The sequence below is a fragment of the Pelophylax lessonae genome (genome assembly GCF_965119305.1).
Source record: "Pelophylax lessonae genome assembly, chromosome: 3".
In the NCBI taxonomy this organism is placed as follows: domain Eukaryota; kingdom Metazoa; phylum Chordata; class Amphibia; order Anura; family Ranidae; genus Pelophylax; species Pelophylax lessonae.
In genome coordinates, this window is record NC_138770.1 from 29,747,941 (window position 1) to 29,761,961 (window position 14,021).

Below are 14,021 nucleotides of genomic sequence, written 5' to 3' on the forward strand. Positions count from 1 at the left end.
TTTAAGTCCATCACACTGAACCACTTCGCCCCTGACAGGCTCTGTAGGGCGTCTTCGATTCGAGGAGTGGTATACTGGTCTGGGATGGTTCTTCTGTTCAGGGTTCGGTAGTCGATACAAAGCCTCAGAGATCCGTTTTTCTTCCGGACTACCACTATCGGAGAAGCATATGGGCTCCTGGATTCTCGAATAACCCCAGTCTTCTTGAGTTCCGCCAGCTGCTGACGTAGATCTTCTAAGTCACCTAAGGGAACTCGCCGGACTCTTTCTCGGAAAGGTTTGTCCTCACTCAGGCGGATCTTATGAGTGGCACTCCTGGCGCATCCCACGTCGAACTCATCCCTAGAAAATATTCCTTGCCATCGAGCAAGTTGTGCCTTGGCCCTCTTCACCCATTCTGGTGGGAGGGCAGCGTTTCCAGAGCAGAGCTCTTCTATAACATCTTCACCCCTTTCCCCCTCTTTAAGATCAGATGGGACAACTGGGGTAGCCGGGTTAACTTGGCCCAACAGCACTCTGGCCGGTACCTTCACCGGTGTAGTAGAGGTGTTTCTGACACTCACTAAAACCCTTCCATGGTTTTTCTGTAACACCTTCAAAGGGATCACTTCAGGGATTACTTCTATCCCTCTCTCCTCTTCCTGTGGACCTGATTCAAAGATGATAAAAGGGCCTGGCTGCTTCCATGTGAGTTTAACGGAAGCTTTCAGACAAGCCACCTCTCCTGGCTGCAAGACCTTTTCCTTTCTGTCCAACTTCCAGAGTCTTCCAACTCCTTCTGCAGGAGTCTCTTGCTCCAATACTAATCGTTGATAGGCCTGCCGTAGCATGGGGTGAATCCTTGGCGCTGGAGCATCCTGTCCCTGGACCAGTTGTGTCAGGAGGCGCCTTACTAGGTCAGTGTTGGTCCCTACGATGAGAGAGCTTTTGTTGGCCCCTGGCGGACGAGGACAGACCACCGCTAGGGTGTCGAAGGTTTCAGCTTCACCAGCCACTGATGGGTCAAAGGTCAACTTGATTGGCAGATACCCATCATAGGGAAAACTTTGAGTCCCGATACCCCATATCTCCAGATCTTCCAACTTCTGCAGAGGTAGATGGGTAAGGTGTTTATCATAGAAGTCTCTATACAGAAGAGTCACTTGGGCCCCAGTGTCAAGGAGGGCTCTTGTGTAAATTCCTTCTACCTGGACAGAGACTACAGGGGAAGGCCCGACCAAGTTAGTTGGGAATTCTCTTGAAGTGGCCTTGTTGTCTGATTCAGTTCTCTGCACCCAGGCTCTTTTCTTTTTTTTTCTTCTGGACTTCAGTCCCCTCTGGGCCCGGTGTGCATTGATTTTCCTCCTCTCAGTAGCCTGGAGTATAGAACTAGGGGCGTTGTACCTGGATCTGACTCCCTGACTCAGATTCCCTGAATCATTGAGTCTCTTGGATTCCCTTGAAACTGGCGGGCACCCGGTCGACTCCTTCACGGGTGCCCTCTGAAGTTTTTCCGCTGGCTTGCGAGGTTCTGAGGCGACATTTCCTGGGCTGGGACATACTCCTCTAACATGTCCTACTCCCCCACAGTTGAAACAAGTTAGCGATCTCCTAGGTCTCGGTTCCGGGTCTACTCTAAGGTTAGAAGGTTTATCCGGCTTCTCTGACGCGTTCCCATCAGGTAGAGTAGATGCCTGACTAGTCAGGATGGACACCATTTCTATCAACTGGGACACCTGGGTCTTTAGGAGTTCAACTTGCGAGTCACTTTCTTTTGCACTTATCACTCTGACACGAGCAGTTGAGTCAAACTGCCGACTCTTCCTTTTGTTGTCCAACATGACCTCTTCTTCTCTGACCATTCGGATCAGGTCAGGGTATTCCAGAATGCCACCATCTTGGCGAGTTCGCAACAGTATGGCAATGGGATCTAAGGGTTGAGCCCCTCTCAGCACCTGCCGTGCACGAGTCTCATCTACCTTCTGGGGGTCTATCCCTTTCTTTAACAAGATCTGGTGGATGATCTTATCTAGGCGTCTAATAAATTCGGACAACTTCTCTTCCTCTTCTTGGTAACAGTGGTCTAACTGGTAAAGAAGTTCAGCCACGTTCTCCGTCCGACCAAATACATCTTGTAGAATGTCTAGATAATCCTGTGCAGTACAGTTCTTTTTGCTTAGCTTGAGATTACGTACGGCCTCTAGTGCAGGTCCCTTTAAACTTTCTGTGATTCTCTGTTTCTTGTGCTGTTCTGGTACCTCCCACTCTTCCAAAGCCTGAGTGGCAGTATCTAACCACTCTTCAAACCCATCTTCTGTCGAAGGCACAGGCTGTTTCCCAGAGAATGTCCTGAGCTTCCTATATCCAGTCATCAGATAGTTTGGGGAGTCCTTACTACATTTTGCTACGATTTCCCCGAGAACAGCACACAGTTCTGAGCTAAAGGTAGACAAAGGTGGTGACTCTGGACTCCCTTCTTGGACACCTTTTTCTTTGCTGGATCCCCCAGGAGTGGTGGATGAGGGACCTTCAGTAAGGACTTCTGGATGTATTAAGAAAAGTTCTGTTTGGTCAGTAGTCTTTACACTGGTTCCCTTAAAGTAATCAGGGACCCCCTTCCTCCACTCACACAATGCATACGTGTGTGGAACGGTGGTGTCTGTCTTTATGTCAGTCACCCAGAATTTCCTGTCTGTGGACAGTGCCCTTAAAACTGGGAGGAGTTTTTCCTCAGTCCAGACCTCTCCCTTGATTTCAACCACCTGGCCATTTTCCACTACGACATTCTCTTCCCTGCACCACTCGGCTGCAGCGGTAGGATCCATTTCTGCGTTGAGGGGGATTCTGTGGCTGAGAGGGTTGTGTTGCAGGACTGTAGATAATCCCGGACGAGCCCCCACGTGTAGCACCACCCCCGAAGGAGCTGCTGATTAGATTATTGGGTCTACGTCCTGCCTAACAACCCACAGAATTGGCTCGAACCCTCCCTAGGCACAACTGACCCAGAATAGGACTGGAATACCAAATGGCTACACAGATTGGAATATAACACTTCAATAAATAATAATGACCTGTTACCTCTCTCCAGCTGCAGTCCTTCTGGGTAATACAAGGTGACCACACACAAGCTTGCTTTTAAACAGGAAAGTTATTTACTGTAAATCAAATAAACAGTTTCGATACAGTAAAATATGACTTTGTAAAAGGATATACTGATTAATTAATCAAAGATAAGATAAATACTGTGATATCACTCCTCAAGGGCACATTAATTGTTTCAGGAAATGTCTCCGAGCCCATAGGACCACCATCTTAATCACTATTATACTTTTGGAAATAAGGCTCAGCATTCAGTTAGACACAGTACCAGACAGTCAGACCTATCTGAGTCCGCTGTTTCTTCTCTATATCTTCGCTAGCAACGTTGGTGCACTCGCGATTTGTAATCCACATTGAGGATGGGTGATCAATAGAGAGAATGGCAGCAAACAGTTAATAATCACCGCTGGGTGTCTGTGCAGGATTGGCGGTAAAACTTCTGTGAGAGATGTACTGGGCCACCTGGTAAACTGCCTTCTACTACTCTAAGGCTAATCCTGACTAAAGTTACTTCTTTGATAGATAGAGTCAGTTTTTGGGCAGGTGCCCTCTCACCAACAGGACTGTCTCCCAGGAAGCCTCCGCTGCGGTCTCAGTCTCCGGCCTCTGTCACCAGCCGCGCTAGGTATTTGGGGTGGATGAGTCTGGTCTCTGTAGAACATCGATGGGACCTCCAGGAGGGATCCTCTACTGGAGATGAAACACTGCAACTTAGTCACTTAAGGCCCAGGAGTTTCGGCCTAGCATGCAGCATCAGCCCACAGCGCTGGCTTCCTGCTTGTCTCACTGTGTCTTTCCCAAGAGAGTGAGCCTGGCTCCTCCCTTCCTTTATAAAGCTTCCCCCAGAAGGCTGTGCGGTGAAGCAGTGCATCCTGGTACTCTCAAAGCACTATGGGCGATGAAGACTGCTCAACTTCCTGAAAGGAAAATCACATCAAAAGAAATTCCCTAGCTCGGCTCCTTTTGGCCACTAGATGGAGCCGAGTTCCTCTCAAATGTCAAGCAGCAGTCTTTTACACTTGTATAATGGAAGACCCCGCTACACTTATTTATAGACTCTCCCATAATCCCCCACGGAACCCGCATCTCCCTAGGAGGATAGTTCCATTTGGCCCACATTGCACAGTCTTCATCCTCCACTGGACTATATATTCCACAATCCAACACGCCACTCTTCAGGAGAAACTCAAAATAAGAAACAAACTAAAAGGAACAGTATATAAGCCTTAACTATGCTGGTAGCGATTTCTTCACTTGGCTACATCCTCCCCCCACTTGAATGTCTTTGGTCCCCAAAGATGATGGGACTCCTAAGTGGGAGACTCCATTGAGATATAAAGTACCACATAATTAAAACTAACAGCAGTCTTGTGTGGAACTAATAACAGCTGACAACTGGCCAATAAATGCACCTTCGAACAGCTGACTATACAAATTACTAGAAAGGTCTGAGTCACTCTCACAATAGGTTAATAAGAAATCAGTGGGCAACCGAATAGTGTCAGCAGGTGGAAAAAGATCATCTTCCTTGGGGCGTTAGGGTATCATACGTCAGTCTCTTTGGCGGGTGTATTTCCCTTCGTAGCCTTAATGACACCCCATCTCTGGGTCCAGATTCACTTTCCAACCCTTGAGAGCTACAACTAGGTTGAGACTCCTCACACTCCTCAGAAGGGCCCATTGACTCCTCTGTGTCTTGTACAATTGAACTCCTGTCTTCCTCCTGAACCTTGCACGTGGCATCCTTTTGAACCCTGCATGTGGCATCCTCCTGAACCCTGCACTTAGCACCAGCATACAATGGGCACACTGACCGCCAGCATACAGGGGCACACTGACCACCAGCATACAGGGGCAAACTGACCACCAGCATACAGGGGGCACACTGACCTCCAGCATACAGGGGACACACTGACCACCAGCATACAGGGGGCACACTGACCACCAGCATACAGGGGGCACACTGACCTCCAGCATACAGGGGACACACTGACCACCAGCATACAGGGGGCACACTGACCACCAGAATACAGGGGGCACACTGACCACCAGCATACAGGGTCACACTGACCACCAGCATACAGGAGGCACACTGACCACCAGCATACAGGGGGCACACTGACCACCAGCATACAGGGGGCACACTGATCACCAGCATACAGGGGGAACACTGACCTCCTGCATACAGGGGGTACACTGACCACCATCATACAGGGGGCACACTGACCACCAGAATACAGGGGGCACACTGACCACCAGCATACAGGGGGCACACTGACCACCAGCATACAGGGGCACACTGACCACCAGCATACAGGGGGCACACTGACCACCAGCATACAGGGGGCACACTGATCACCAGCATACAGGGGGAACACTGACCTCCTGCATACAGGGGGTACACTGACCACCATCATACAGGGGCACACTGACCGCCAGCATACAGGGGCACATTGACCACCAATATGCAGGGCCACTTGTTACCTGTCCACAGGGGACATAACAAATCAAGTAAAACAACTACTATGCATCTAAAAAAATCTCAAAAGCAATAAGAGAATCTTGTTAGCCGGTTCCCTTATCTAACGTGCAACAATAAAAAACAAAAAATGCAGCACTGCCCTACACTTCATCTATAATATTCTACAAATGGACTTATAATGGTAAAACCTATAAATGAATATCCTGTGCAAATCAACCAATGTATTACAATATAGTAGTGATGGTGTCACCCTCTCTACAGAGAGTAAGAAATATATCAGAGCTGCAATGTGCAAATAGTGGTGACCCCCCCATATATAATCACAATAAATAGAACAATTAATGTGCATATTTTACATTTTATTATGATTATATATCGGGTGTTTCACCACTATTTGCACATTGCAGCTCTGCAGTATTTCTTACCTTTTGCAGAGAGGGTGACACCATCACTCCTGCCCGGATTGGATTTTAATTTAGCTGCCCCATCCTCCCCTCCAAGTTTTTCCTGTATCTTATCCTCCTAACATTTGGTAGTCCTATCCCAAAAAATTCTAAAAAGTATCTTTATCTTTTTTTTTTTCTATCTCATGGACGAAATGTGAGAAATAACGTATATATCATACAATCATTCCATAAACACATCCCACATACACCGCATAGATCATTTCAAGGAAATATGCTCATAAAATAGTTTACCATTTGCAAAAAAAAAAAAAAAAGTCCCCGGATTTCATTTAAAAAATCTGGTCACCTTACAATATGGTCCACAAGGTGGTGACCTGACTTCTCTCAGATGGAACGCACAGACAGGAAGTGATGAGGTAAAGACAGGAAGTGATGTAAGATACTGACAGGAAGTGATGTAGGTCCACAGAGGAAGTGATGTCAGATATAAAAAGGAATTCCAGAGGTGAGTCGGGAGAAAGTAGAGAGGAGACGTAGCTGGAAGTGGCAGTAGAGGAGGTAATAAGATATTATTTTCTATATATAATCTTTAATTACATAAATAAAATGTTCTCCTTCAGTTTTTATGCCGGGGGAACAGAAACAGAGGAACTCATAACACTGAGAATCAGATTGCAGTCCCCCAGTGAAATCACATAAGTAGGATGAGCAGCAAAACTTCCTCCAGCTCTCCTGTAGCGCCCTCACCAGGCAGAGCTGAGGTACTCATATTCTATCTGGGGAAGAGGCAGAGCTCGGGGTGACCCCGACACTCACCCATGAAAATATTCAGCAGCTTTCCTCCCTTGTCACTACTAACATTAATCCCGTCCTCTGCCCCAACACCAACTGGGCCCCCACTCCTCACCCCCAATCTAACACCACTGTCCCCCATTCCTCACCCCATCTAACACTGCTGTTCACCATTCCTCACCCCCCCCCATCTAACACCACTGTCCCCCGCTCCTCATCCCCCATCTAACACCGCTTTCCACCGTTCCTCACCCCCATCTAACACCGCTGTCCCCTGCTCCTCACCCCCCATCTAACACCACTTTCCACCATTCCTCACGCCCATGTAACACCACTGTCCCCCGCTTCTCACCCCCCCATTTAACACCGCTTTCCACCATTCCTCACCCCCCATCTATCACCCCAGTTCCCTACTTCTCATTCCTAATCCAACACTGTTGTTTCCCTCTCCTTACTCCCTTCCCACACTGCTCACCTATATTCCACAACCCCCACTGACACTGTTGTCCCCCACTCCTCATTCCCTTATTCAACGTTTCAGATCTCCACTCTTCACACTCCATATTTGACGCTTCTGTCGCCCACTCTTCACCCAGACCCAATGCTGCCACTTTGCTTTCTCTCTTGTCTCTCATGATATCGCTCTTATCGCTATTAATAAAGCACAGACCTGATCGGAGAGGTGAGGAGGATTTTGCGAGGTCACATGACATCACTCTTATTTCTATTAGTAAAACACAGATCTGACCAGAGAGGTGAGGAGGATTCTCAGAAGATTCATAGGACACAAGGATCTCTACAAGGACATCATGATGGAGAATCAGCCGCCCCTCACATCACCGGGTAAGAGGAGACTTTATTGTAAAGGAGAGAGCAGTACGGAGGCTCCACCTAGATCCCCCATCATCTGATAAACACATAGAAACAATGTATTCAGTCAGTGTGTGTGTTTCCTACAGATGGATCCAGTAATGGGAACCCACCAGAGAGATGTCCCCGTCCTCTGTATTCCCGGGATTCCACACAGGAAGGTCACACCATCCCTCACCATCATCAGGTAGGTAAAGATGGATGTTGAGATCATAAAAGTGATCTGACTGTATGAAAATATATTTCACTTTTAGGTATAAGGTTATTTGTGCTCACATTTTAAAGAAACCATCCCCCGCTATTTTTTTTGTTTAGAATGAAAATCTGATAGATATAAAAGATGAGGTTAAAGAGGAAGAAGAGACGTATGTGAGGGGTGATCAGCAGTTCAGGGAAGAGGTTGGGATGATGGACAAAGTTAAAGAGGAGGAATCTTCTCCAGACATCAGCACAGGTGAGTGATAGCCACTAAATACAAAAACTGTTTGGGTACATGGATTGATGTTTGAGGATCTGTAGATCAACTTCTACAAAGACGTCATGATGGAGAATCATCCGCCCCTCACATCACCGGGTAAAGCCCCGTACACACACGCAGATCGTCGTCATACAAATGTTCGTCTTTTCTCCCCGGGATGTCGGTGTCTGTTGAAAAGTGCAAAGACAGCACAAGGACAGCACAAGAATTTTGTCCGCAGACTTCAGCTGACTGCAGAAGTGATGTCATGTAATGGTTAACTTTCCCTGTGTTTTTTATTTTCTGAGCATGCCCAGTCTTGCAAATCTGCGGTCTGTCAGCTGATTTCTGTACTGACAGGCGAACAATCGTCCGTTCTGGTGTCTGCAGACAAAAATTTTCATGTTTGCAAGAAAGACTCTTGTCCGCGGATTGTGTGCAGACATCTGTCGGAGGCACCATACTAACACGCATACAATCGGCAGATCTTTCGTCCGCCGACGTTGGTATGACGACGATCTGCGTGTGTGTACGGGGCTTAAGAGGAGACTTTATTGTAAAGGAGAGAGCAGTACGGAGGATCCACCTAAATCCCCCATCATCTGATAAACACATAGAAACAATGTATTCAGTCAGTGTGTGTGTTTCCTACAGATGGATCCAGTAATGGGAACCCACCAGAGAGATGTCCCCGTCCTCTGTATTCCCGGGATTCCACACAGGAAGATCACACCATCCCCCACCATCATCAGGTAGATGAGTAACAATTACTGATAGTTATGATTTATATACAAGTGTGTTTGTTACAATGAATGTTTTATTATATATTCAGAGTGGAAACCTCGGGGATGATAATATTGTTGTTAAAGAAGAGTATAAAGAGGAGGATGAGGAGTATGGAGTGATGGAGGAGTTTTCAGAAGGACACAAGGATATGATAGAGCCACCTAATACCAGGAACCCACCAGAGAGATGTCCCCGTCCTCTGTATTCCCGGGATTCCACACAGGTCAACATTAAAGAAGAGATAAAAGAGGAGGATGATGAGGATTTTGTAATGGAGGAGGCAGAGTTTCCAAATGGTCACAGAAAGCAGTACCAGGACACCATGGTGGAGTCATCCAGTTACAGAAATCCACCAGAGAGATGTCCCCGTCCTCCGTATTCCCAGGATTCCACACAGGAAGGTCACACCATCCCCCACCATCATCAGGTAGATGAGAATAAAGGAGAGTGATCCCAAGCTCTAAGAGATATCATTCTTCTATCATTATTATTTTTTTGTATTTAATATTATTTCTGCCATTTTGTTGGTTTAGGATGAAGATCTGATAAATGTACAAATTGGGGTTATAAAGGAAAAGACGTATGTGAGGGGTGATCAGCATTTTACAGAAGAGGTTGGGATGATGGACGCAGTTAAAGAGGAAGAAACTTCTCCAGATATCAGCTCAGGTAATTATACAAGAATGGGTTAAAGCTTACTTAGTGATGTTTGGTTGGGTGGTATCATTGATCTGGTTAGTTGTCATAGTTTGGTGTTGTGATTGCACCCAGTTCCACCACAGATCTCTTTTACACTTTGAAATGCTCAACCAACATACACTGCTCCAAAGAATGAAAGGAACACTTTGAAAACACATCAGATCTCAATGGGGAAAATATCATGCTGGATATCTATACTGGTATGGACTGGGTAATGCGTTAGGATCTATACTGGTATGGACTGGGTAATGTGTTAGGATCTATACTGGTATGGACTGGGTAATGTGTTAGGATCTATACTGGTATAGACTGGGTAATGTGTTAGCATCTATACTGGTATAGACTGGGTAATGTGTTAGCATCTATACTGGTATGGACTGGGTAATGTATTAGGATCTATACTGTTACATAGTTGGTGAGGATGAAAAAAGACATCAATCCATCCAGTTCAACCTATGATGTGTGTGTGTGTTTTATGTTAACCGTACATTGTATACCCCTCTATGTTGTGGTCTTTAAGGTGCCGATCTAATAGTCTTTTGAAACTATCGATGCTCCCCGCTGATACCACTGCTTGTGGAAGAGAATTTCACATCCCCACTGCTCTGACAGTAAAGAACCCTTTACGTATTTTAAGGTTAAACCTTTTTCCCTCTAGTTTTAGTAAGTGGCCACTGCCATCTGCCATGTAGTTGCCCCCCCCCATTATTTTGTTCAGGTCCGTTTGTAAGGTTACCACATACGGCATAGAAGAATTTGGCCTGCTTAGTTTAGTATCGTCCGCAAATACAAAGATTGTGCTAGATATCCCCTCCTCTAGGTCGTTTATTAATAAATTAAACAGGATTGGTCCCAGGACAGATCCTTGGGGGACCCCACTTTCCACACCCTCCCAAGTACTTCCTATTTATCACCACCCTCTGGACTCTCCCCTGGAGCCAGTTCTCTATCCAGGTACTCACCCTATGGTCCATACCTAGGTACCTTAGTTTGTACAGTAAGCATTTGTGGGGAACTGTGTCAAATGCCTTTGCAAAGTCCAGATACACCACATCCACAGGCCTTCCTTTATCCAGATACACCACATCCACCGGCCTTCCTTTATCCAGATATACCACATCCACAGGCCTTCCTTTATCTAGATACACCACATCCACAGGCTTTCCTTTATCTAGATGGCAACTCACTTCATCATAGAAGGTTAATAGATTGGTTTGGCAAGAACGATTTTTCATGATCTATGCTGGTTACTACTAATAATACCGTTTTCATTACTAAAGTCTTGTATGTGGTCCCTTAACATCCCCTCCAAAATCTTGCAGACTACTGATGTTGGGCTGACCGCCCTATAGTTACCCGGGATATATCTCGGACATTTTTTAAATATTGGTACCACGTTGGCATTTTTCCAATCAGCTGGCACCATACCCGTCTGTAGACTACCCTTAAAGATCAAGAATAACGGTCTGCCAATCACCTGGCTGAGCTCTTTAAGAACCCTCGGGTGCAAGCCATCCGGTCCCGGTGATTTATTTATGTTAAGTTTCTCTAGTTTAGTTCTAAGTCTATCTTCTGTTAGCCATGGCGGTACTTCCTGAGGTGTGTTGTTTAGTTTAGCATTACAAGCTGGGTTAGTGTAGCCCCCCGATTCTTTTGTGAAGACTGAAGAGAAGAAATTATTTAGCACTTCCGCTTTCTCACTGTCCTCTGTGGCCAGATTCCCTTCATCGTCTTTTATGGGGACAATGTGTTCTGGCCTCGCTTTCTTACTATGTATATACTTAAAGAATTTTTAGTTTTTTTATTTTTTTTACTCTCTTCCGCTATATGTCTCTCGTGTTCTATTTTAGCCGCTTTGATTTTGCCTTTACATTTCTTATTACACTCGTTGTAATGTTGGAATGCTGCCAATGACACCTCAGCCTTGTATTTTTTGAAGGCCTTTCCTTTAGTATTAATATGCATTTTTATGTTGGAGTTTAGCCACCCTGGATTTATTTTAGCTCTTTTAAATGTATTCCCCTTTGGAATGCACTGGCCAATCCCTTTGTTTAGTATGCTCTTGAAGAACTCCCATTTTTCCTTTGTTCTTTGTTCCTAGATTTCTATCCCATTTGAAATTGTCTAGCAAAGAGCGTAGTTTAGGGAAGTTGTCTCTTTTGAAATTCAGTGTCCTTATATTACCCTTGTGTTTCCTATTACTATGATTAATACTGAAACGAATTGACCTATGGTCACTATTTCCCGAGTTGCACCGTATTTCTATATCCGTGATCAGGTCTGTATTGTTGGTAATCAGTAGGTCTAGTACCGCATTGTTTCTTGTCGGTGCGTTCACCATCTGACCCATGAAATTGTCCTGCAAAAAATTTAGGAACTGCAGAGCCTTGGATGAATGTGCGGTTTCTTCTGCCCAGTCTATATCTGGATAATTAAAATCCCCATTTATAATTACATTTCCCATCCTTGCTGCCAATCCAATCTGTGAAAGGAAGTCCGCCTCCCCCTCCTCCCTCTGGTTGGAGGGCCTATAGCATACGCCCAATATTACTTTCCCCATAGTGCCTTCCCTTTGAAGTTCTACCCATAGGGATTCTACCTCATCCATAGCTCCATTATTATCATCCCTCATATTTACCTGTACACTGTTCTTAATATACAGACATACCCCTCCCCCTCCCCATTTTTTACCTTCTCTATCTCTGCGATAAAGGGAATACCCCTGAATGGTCGCCAGCCAATCATGAGAGCTGTCAAACCAAGTCTCTGAAATCCCCACAAAATCTAAGTCCTCCTCATACATCAGCAGCTCCAGCTCTCCCGTCTTGTTGGCCAGGCTTCTAGCATTGGTATACAAACCTCGTAATTTTGTCTGGTTGCATACTATATCCTCGTTTTGATGTTGTTTTTAGGCTGCTCTTGCGATTTTTCCCCATACCCACCTTGGGTTTAGGAACTCTGAACACCCTACCGCTAATGTCCCCATTTGTGCCCGCTGAACCTTGCTCCCCTTTGGCTAATTCTACATCTGTACCCTCCCCCCCAGGACCTAGTTTAAAAGCCCCTCTAACTTTTCGGCCATCCTCTCACCCAGTACGGTTGCACCCTCCCCATTTAGGTGCAATCCGTCCCTACCAAAGAGCCGGTGGCCGACTGAGAAGTCGACCCAGTTCTCCAGGAACCCGAAACCCTCCTTACTACACCAGCTCCTCAGCCACTTGTTTACTTCCCTCATCTCCCGCTGCCTCTCTGGTGTGGCTCGAGGTACAGGTAGTATTTCTGAAATAAATCACCTTGGAGGTCCTAGTCCTCAACTTAGTGCCTAAGTCCCTGAAATTGTTTAGGACTCTCCATCTTCCTCTGACTTTGTCATTGGTACCCACGTGTACAATGACATCTGGGTCTTCCCCAACCCCACCCAATAATCTGTCCAACAGATCCGTGATGTGCCGAAGCTGAGCGCCCGGTAAAAAGAAAGACAGCTCAGCACCTACGGTCTTTTTGACAGAATGCACTCTCTGTCCTTCAGAGTCCCTTACCACCAGAACCTGTCTTTCCTTTCCCTTGCTCCCGCCCCTACTTGAGGAGTTCTTCCCCTGGCAGCTAGGGGCGTCGCTCTGCTCCAGCAATGCTGTCCCTGACTGGTTTCCCCAACATCACGCAACAGGGCGTATTTACTGGGGTGCTCCAGCCCAGGATCGGCCTCCTGGCTTTTTTCCCTTCAACCCTTCCTGTCACCCAACTACTCTGCTTTGATGCCTGCACCCTTGTATCTCCGCCCTCCTCTGTGTAGGCCCCTGTCTGTACCTGGATACGTTCCCAGCTCTTCTTTTAGTATGGAGATTCTTTTCAGTGTTGCCAGTTGCTTCCCTAGATTCAGGACCTAGATACTGGTATGGACTGGGTAATGTGTTAGGATCTATACTGGTATGGACTGGGTAATTCGTTAGAATCTATACTGGTATGGACTGGGTAATGTGTTAGGATCTTTACTGGTATGGACTGGGTAATGTGTTAGGATCTATACTGGTATTAACTGGGTAATGTGTTAGGATCTATACTGGTATGGACTGGGTAATGTGTTAGGATCTATACTGGTATGGACTGGTTAATGTGTTAGGATCTATACTGGTATGGACTGGGTAATGTGTTAGGATTTATACTGGTATGGACTGGGTAATGTGTTAGGATCTATACTGGTATGGACTGGGTAATGTGTTAGGATCTATACTGGTATGGACTGGGTAATGTGTTAGGATTTATACTGGTATGGACTGGGTAATGTGTTAGGCTCTATACTGGTATGGACTGGGTAATGTGTTAGGATCTATACTGGTATGGACTGGGTAATGTGTTAGGAAGGAAAGGATGCCACATAGTTTGATGGAAATGAAAATTATCACCCTACAGAGGGCTGAACTCAAAGACACCCTTGAAAATCAAAGTGAAA

At 46.0% G+C, this 14,021-nt stretch overlaps 1 protein-coding gene across 1 annotated transcript in view; it reads left to right on the forward strand.

Moving 5' to 3' along the window:
• Positions 1-7,568: 7,568 nt before the first annotated feature.
• The window catches only part of LOC309550266 (uncharacterized protein), a gene marked incomplete at both ends in the record, with an annotated part of 211,727 nt that continues 205,274 nt past the window's right edge, over positions 7,569-14,021 (forward strand). The window contains 3 exons of the mRNA XM_082250674.1: positions 7,569-7,602; positions 7,719-7,816; positions 8,919-9,095. Coding sequence (XP_082106800.1) covers positions 7,569-7,602; positions 7,719-7,816; positions 8,919-9,095 — 309 coding nt within the window. The remainder of the gene's footprint in view (positions 7,603-7,718; positions 7,817-8,918; positions 9,096-14,021) is intronic.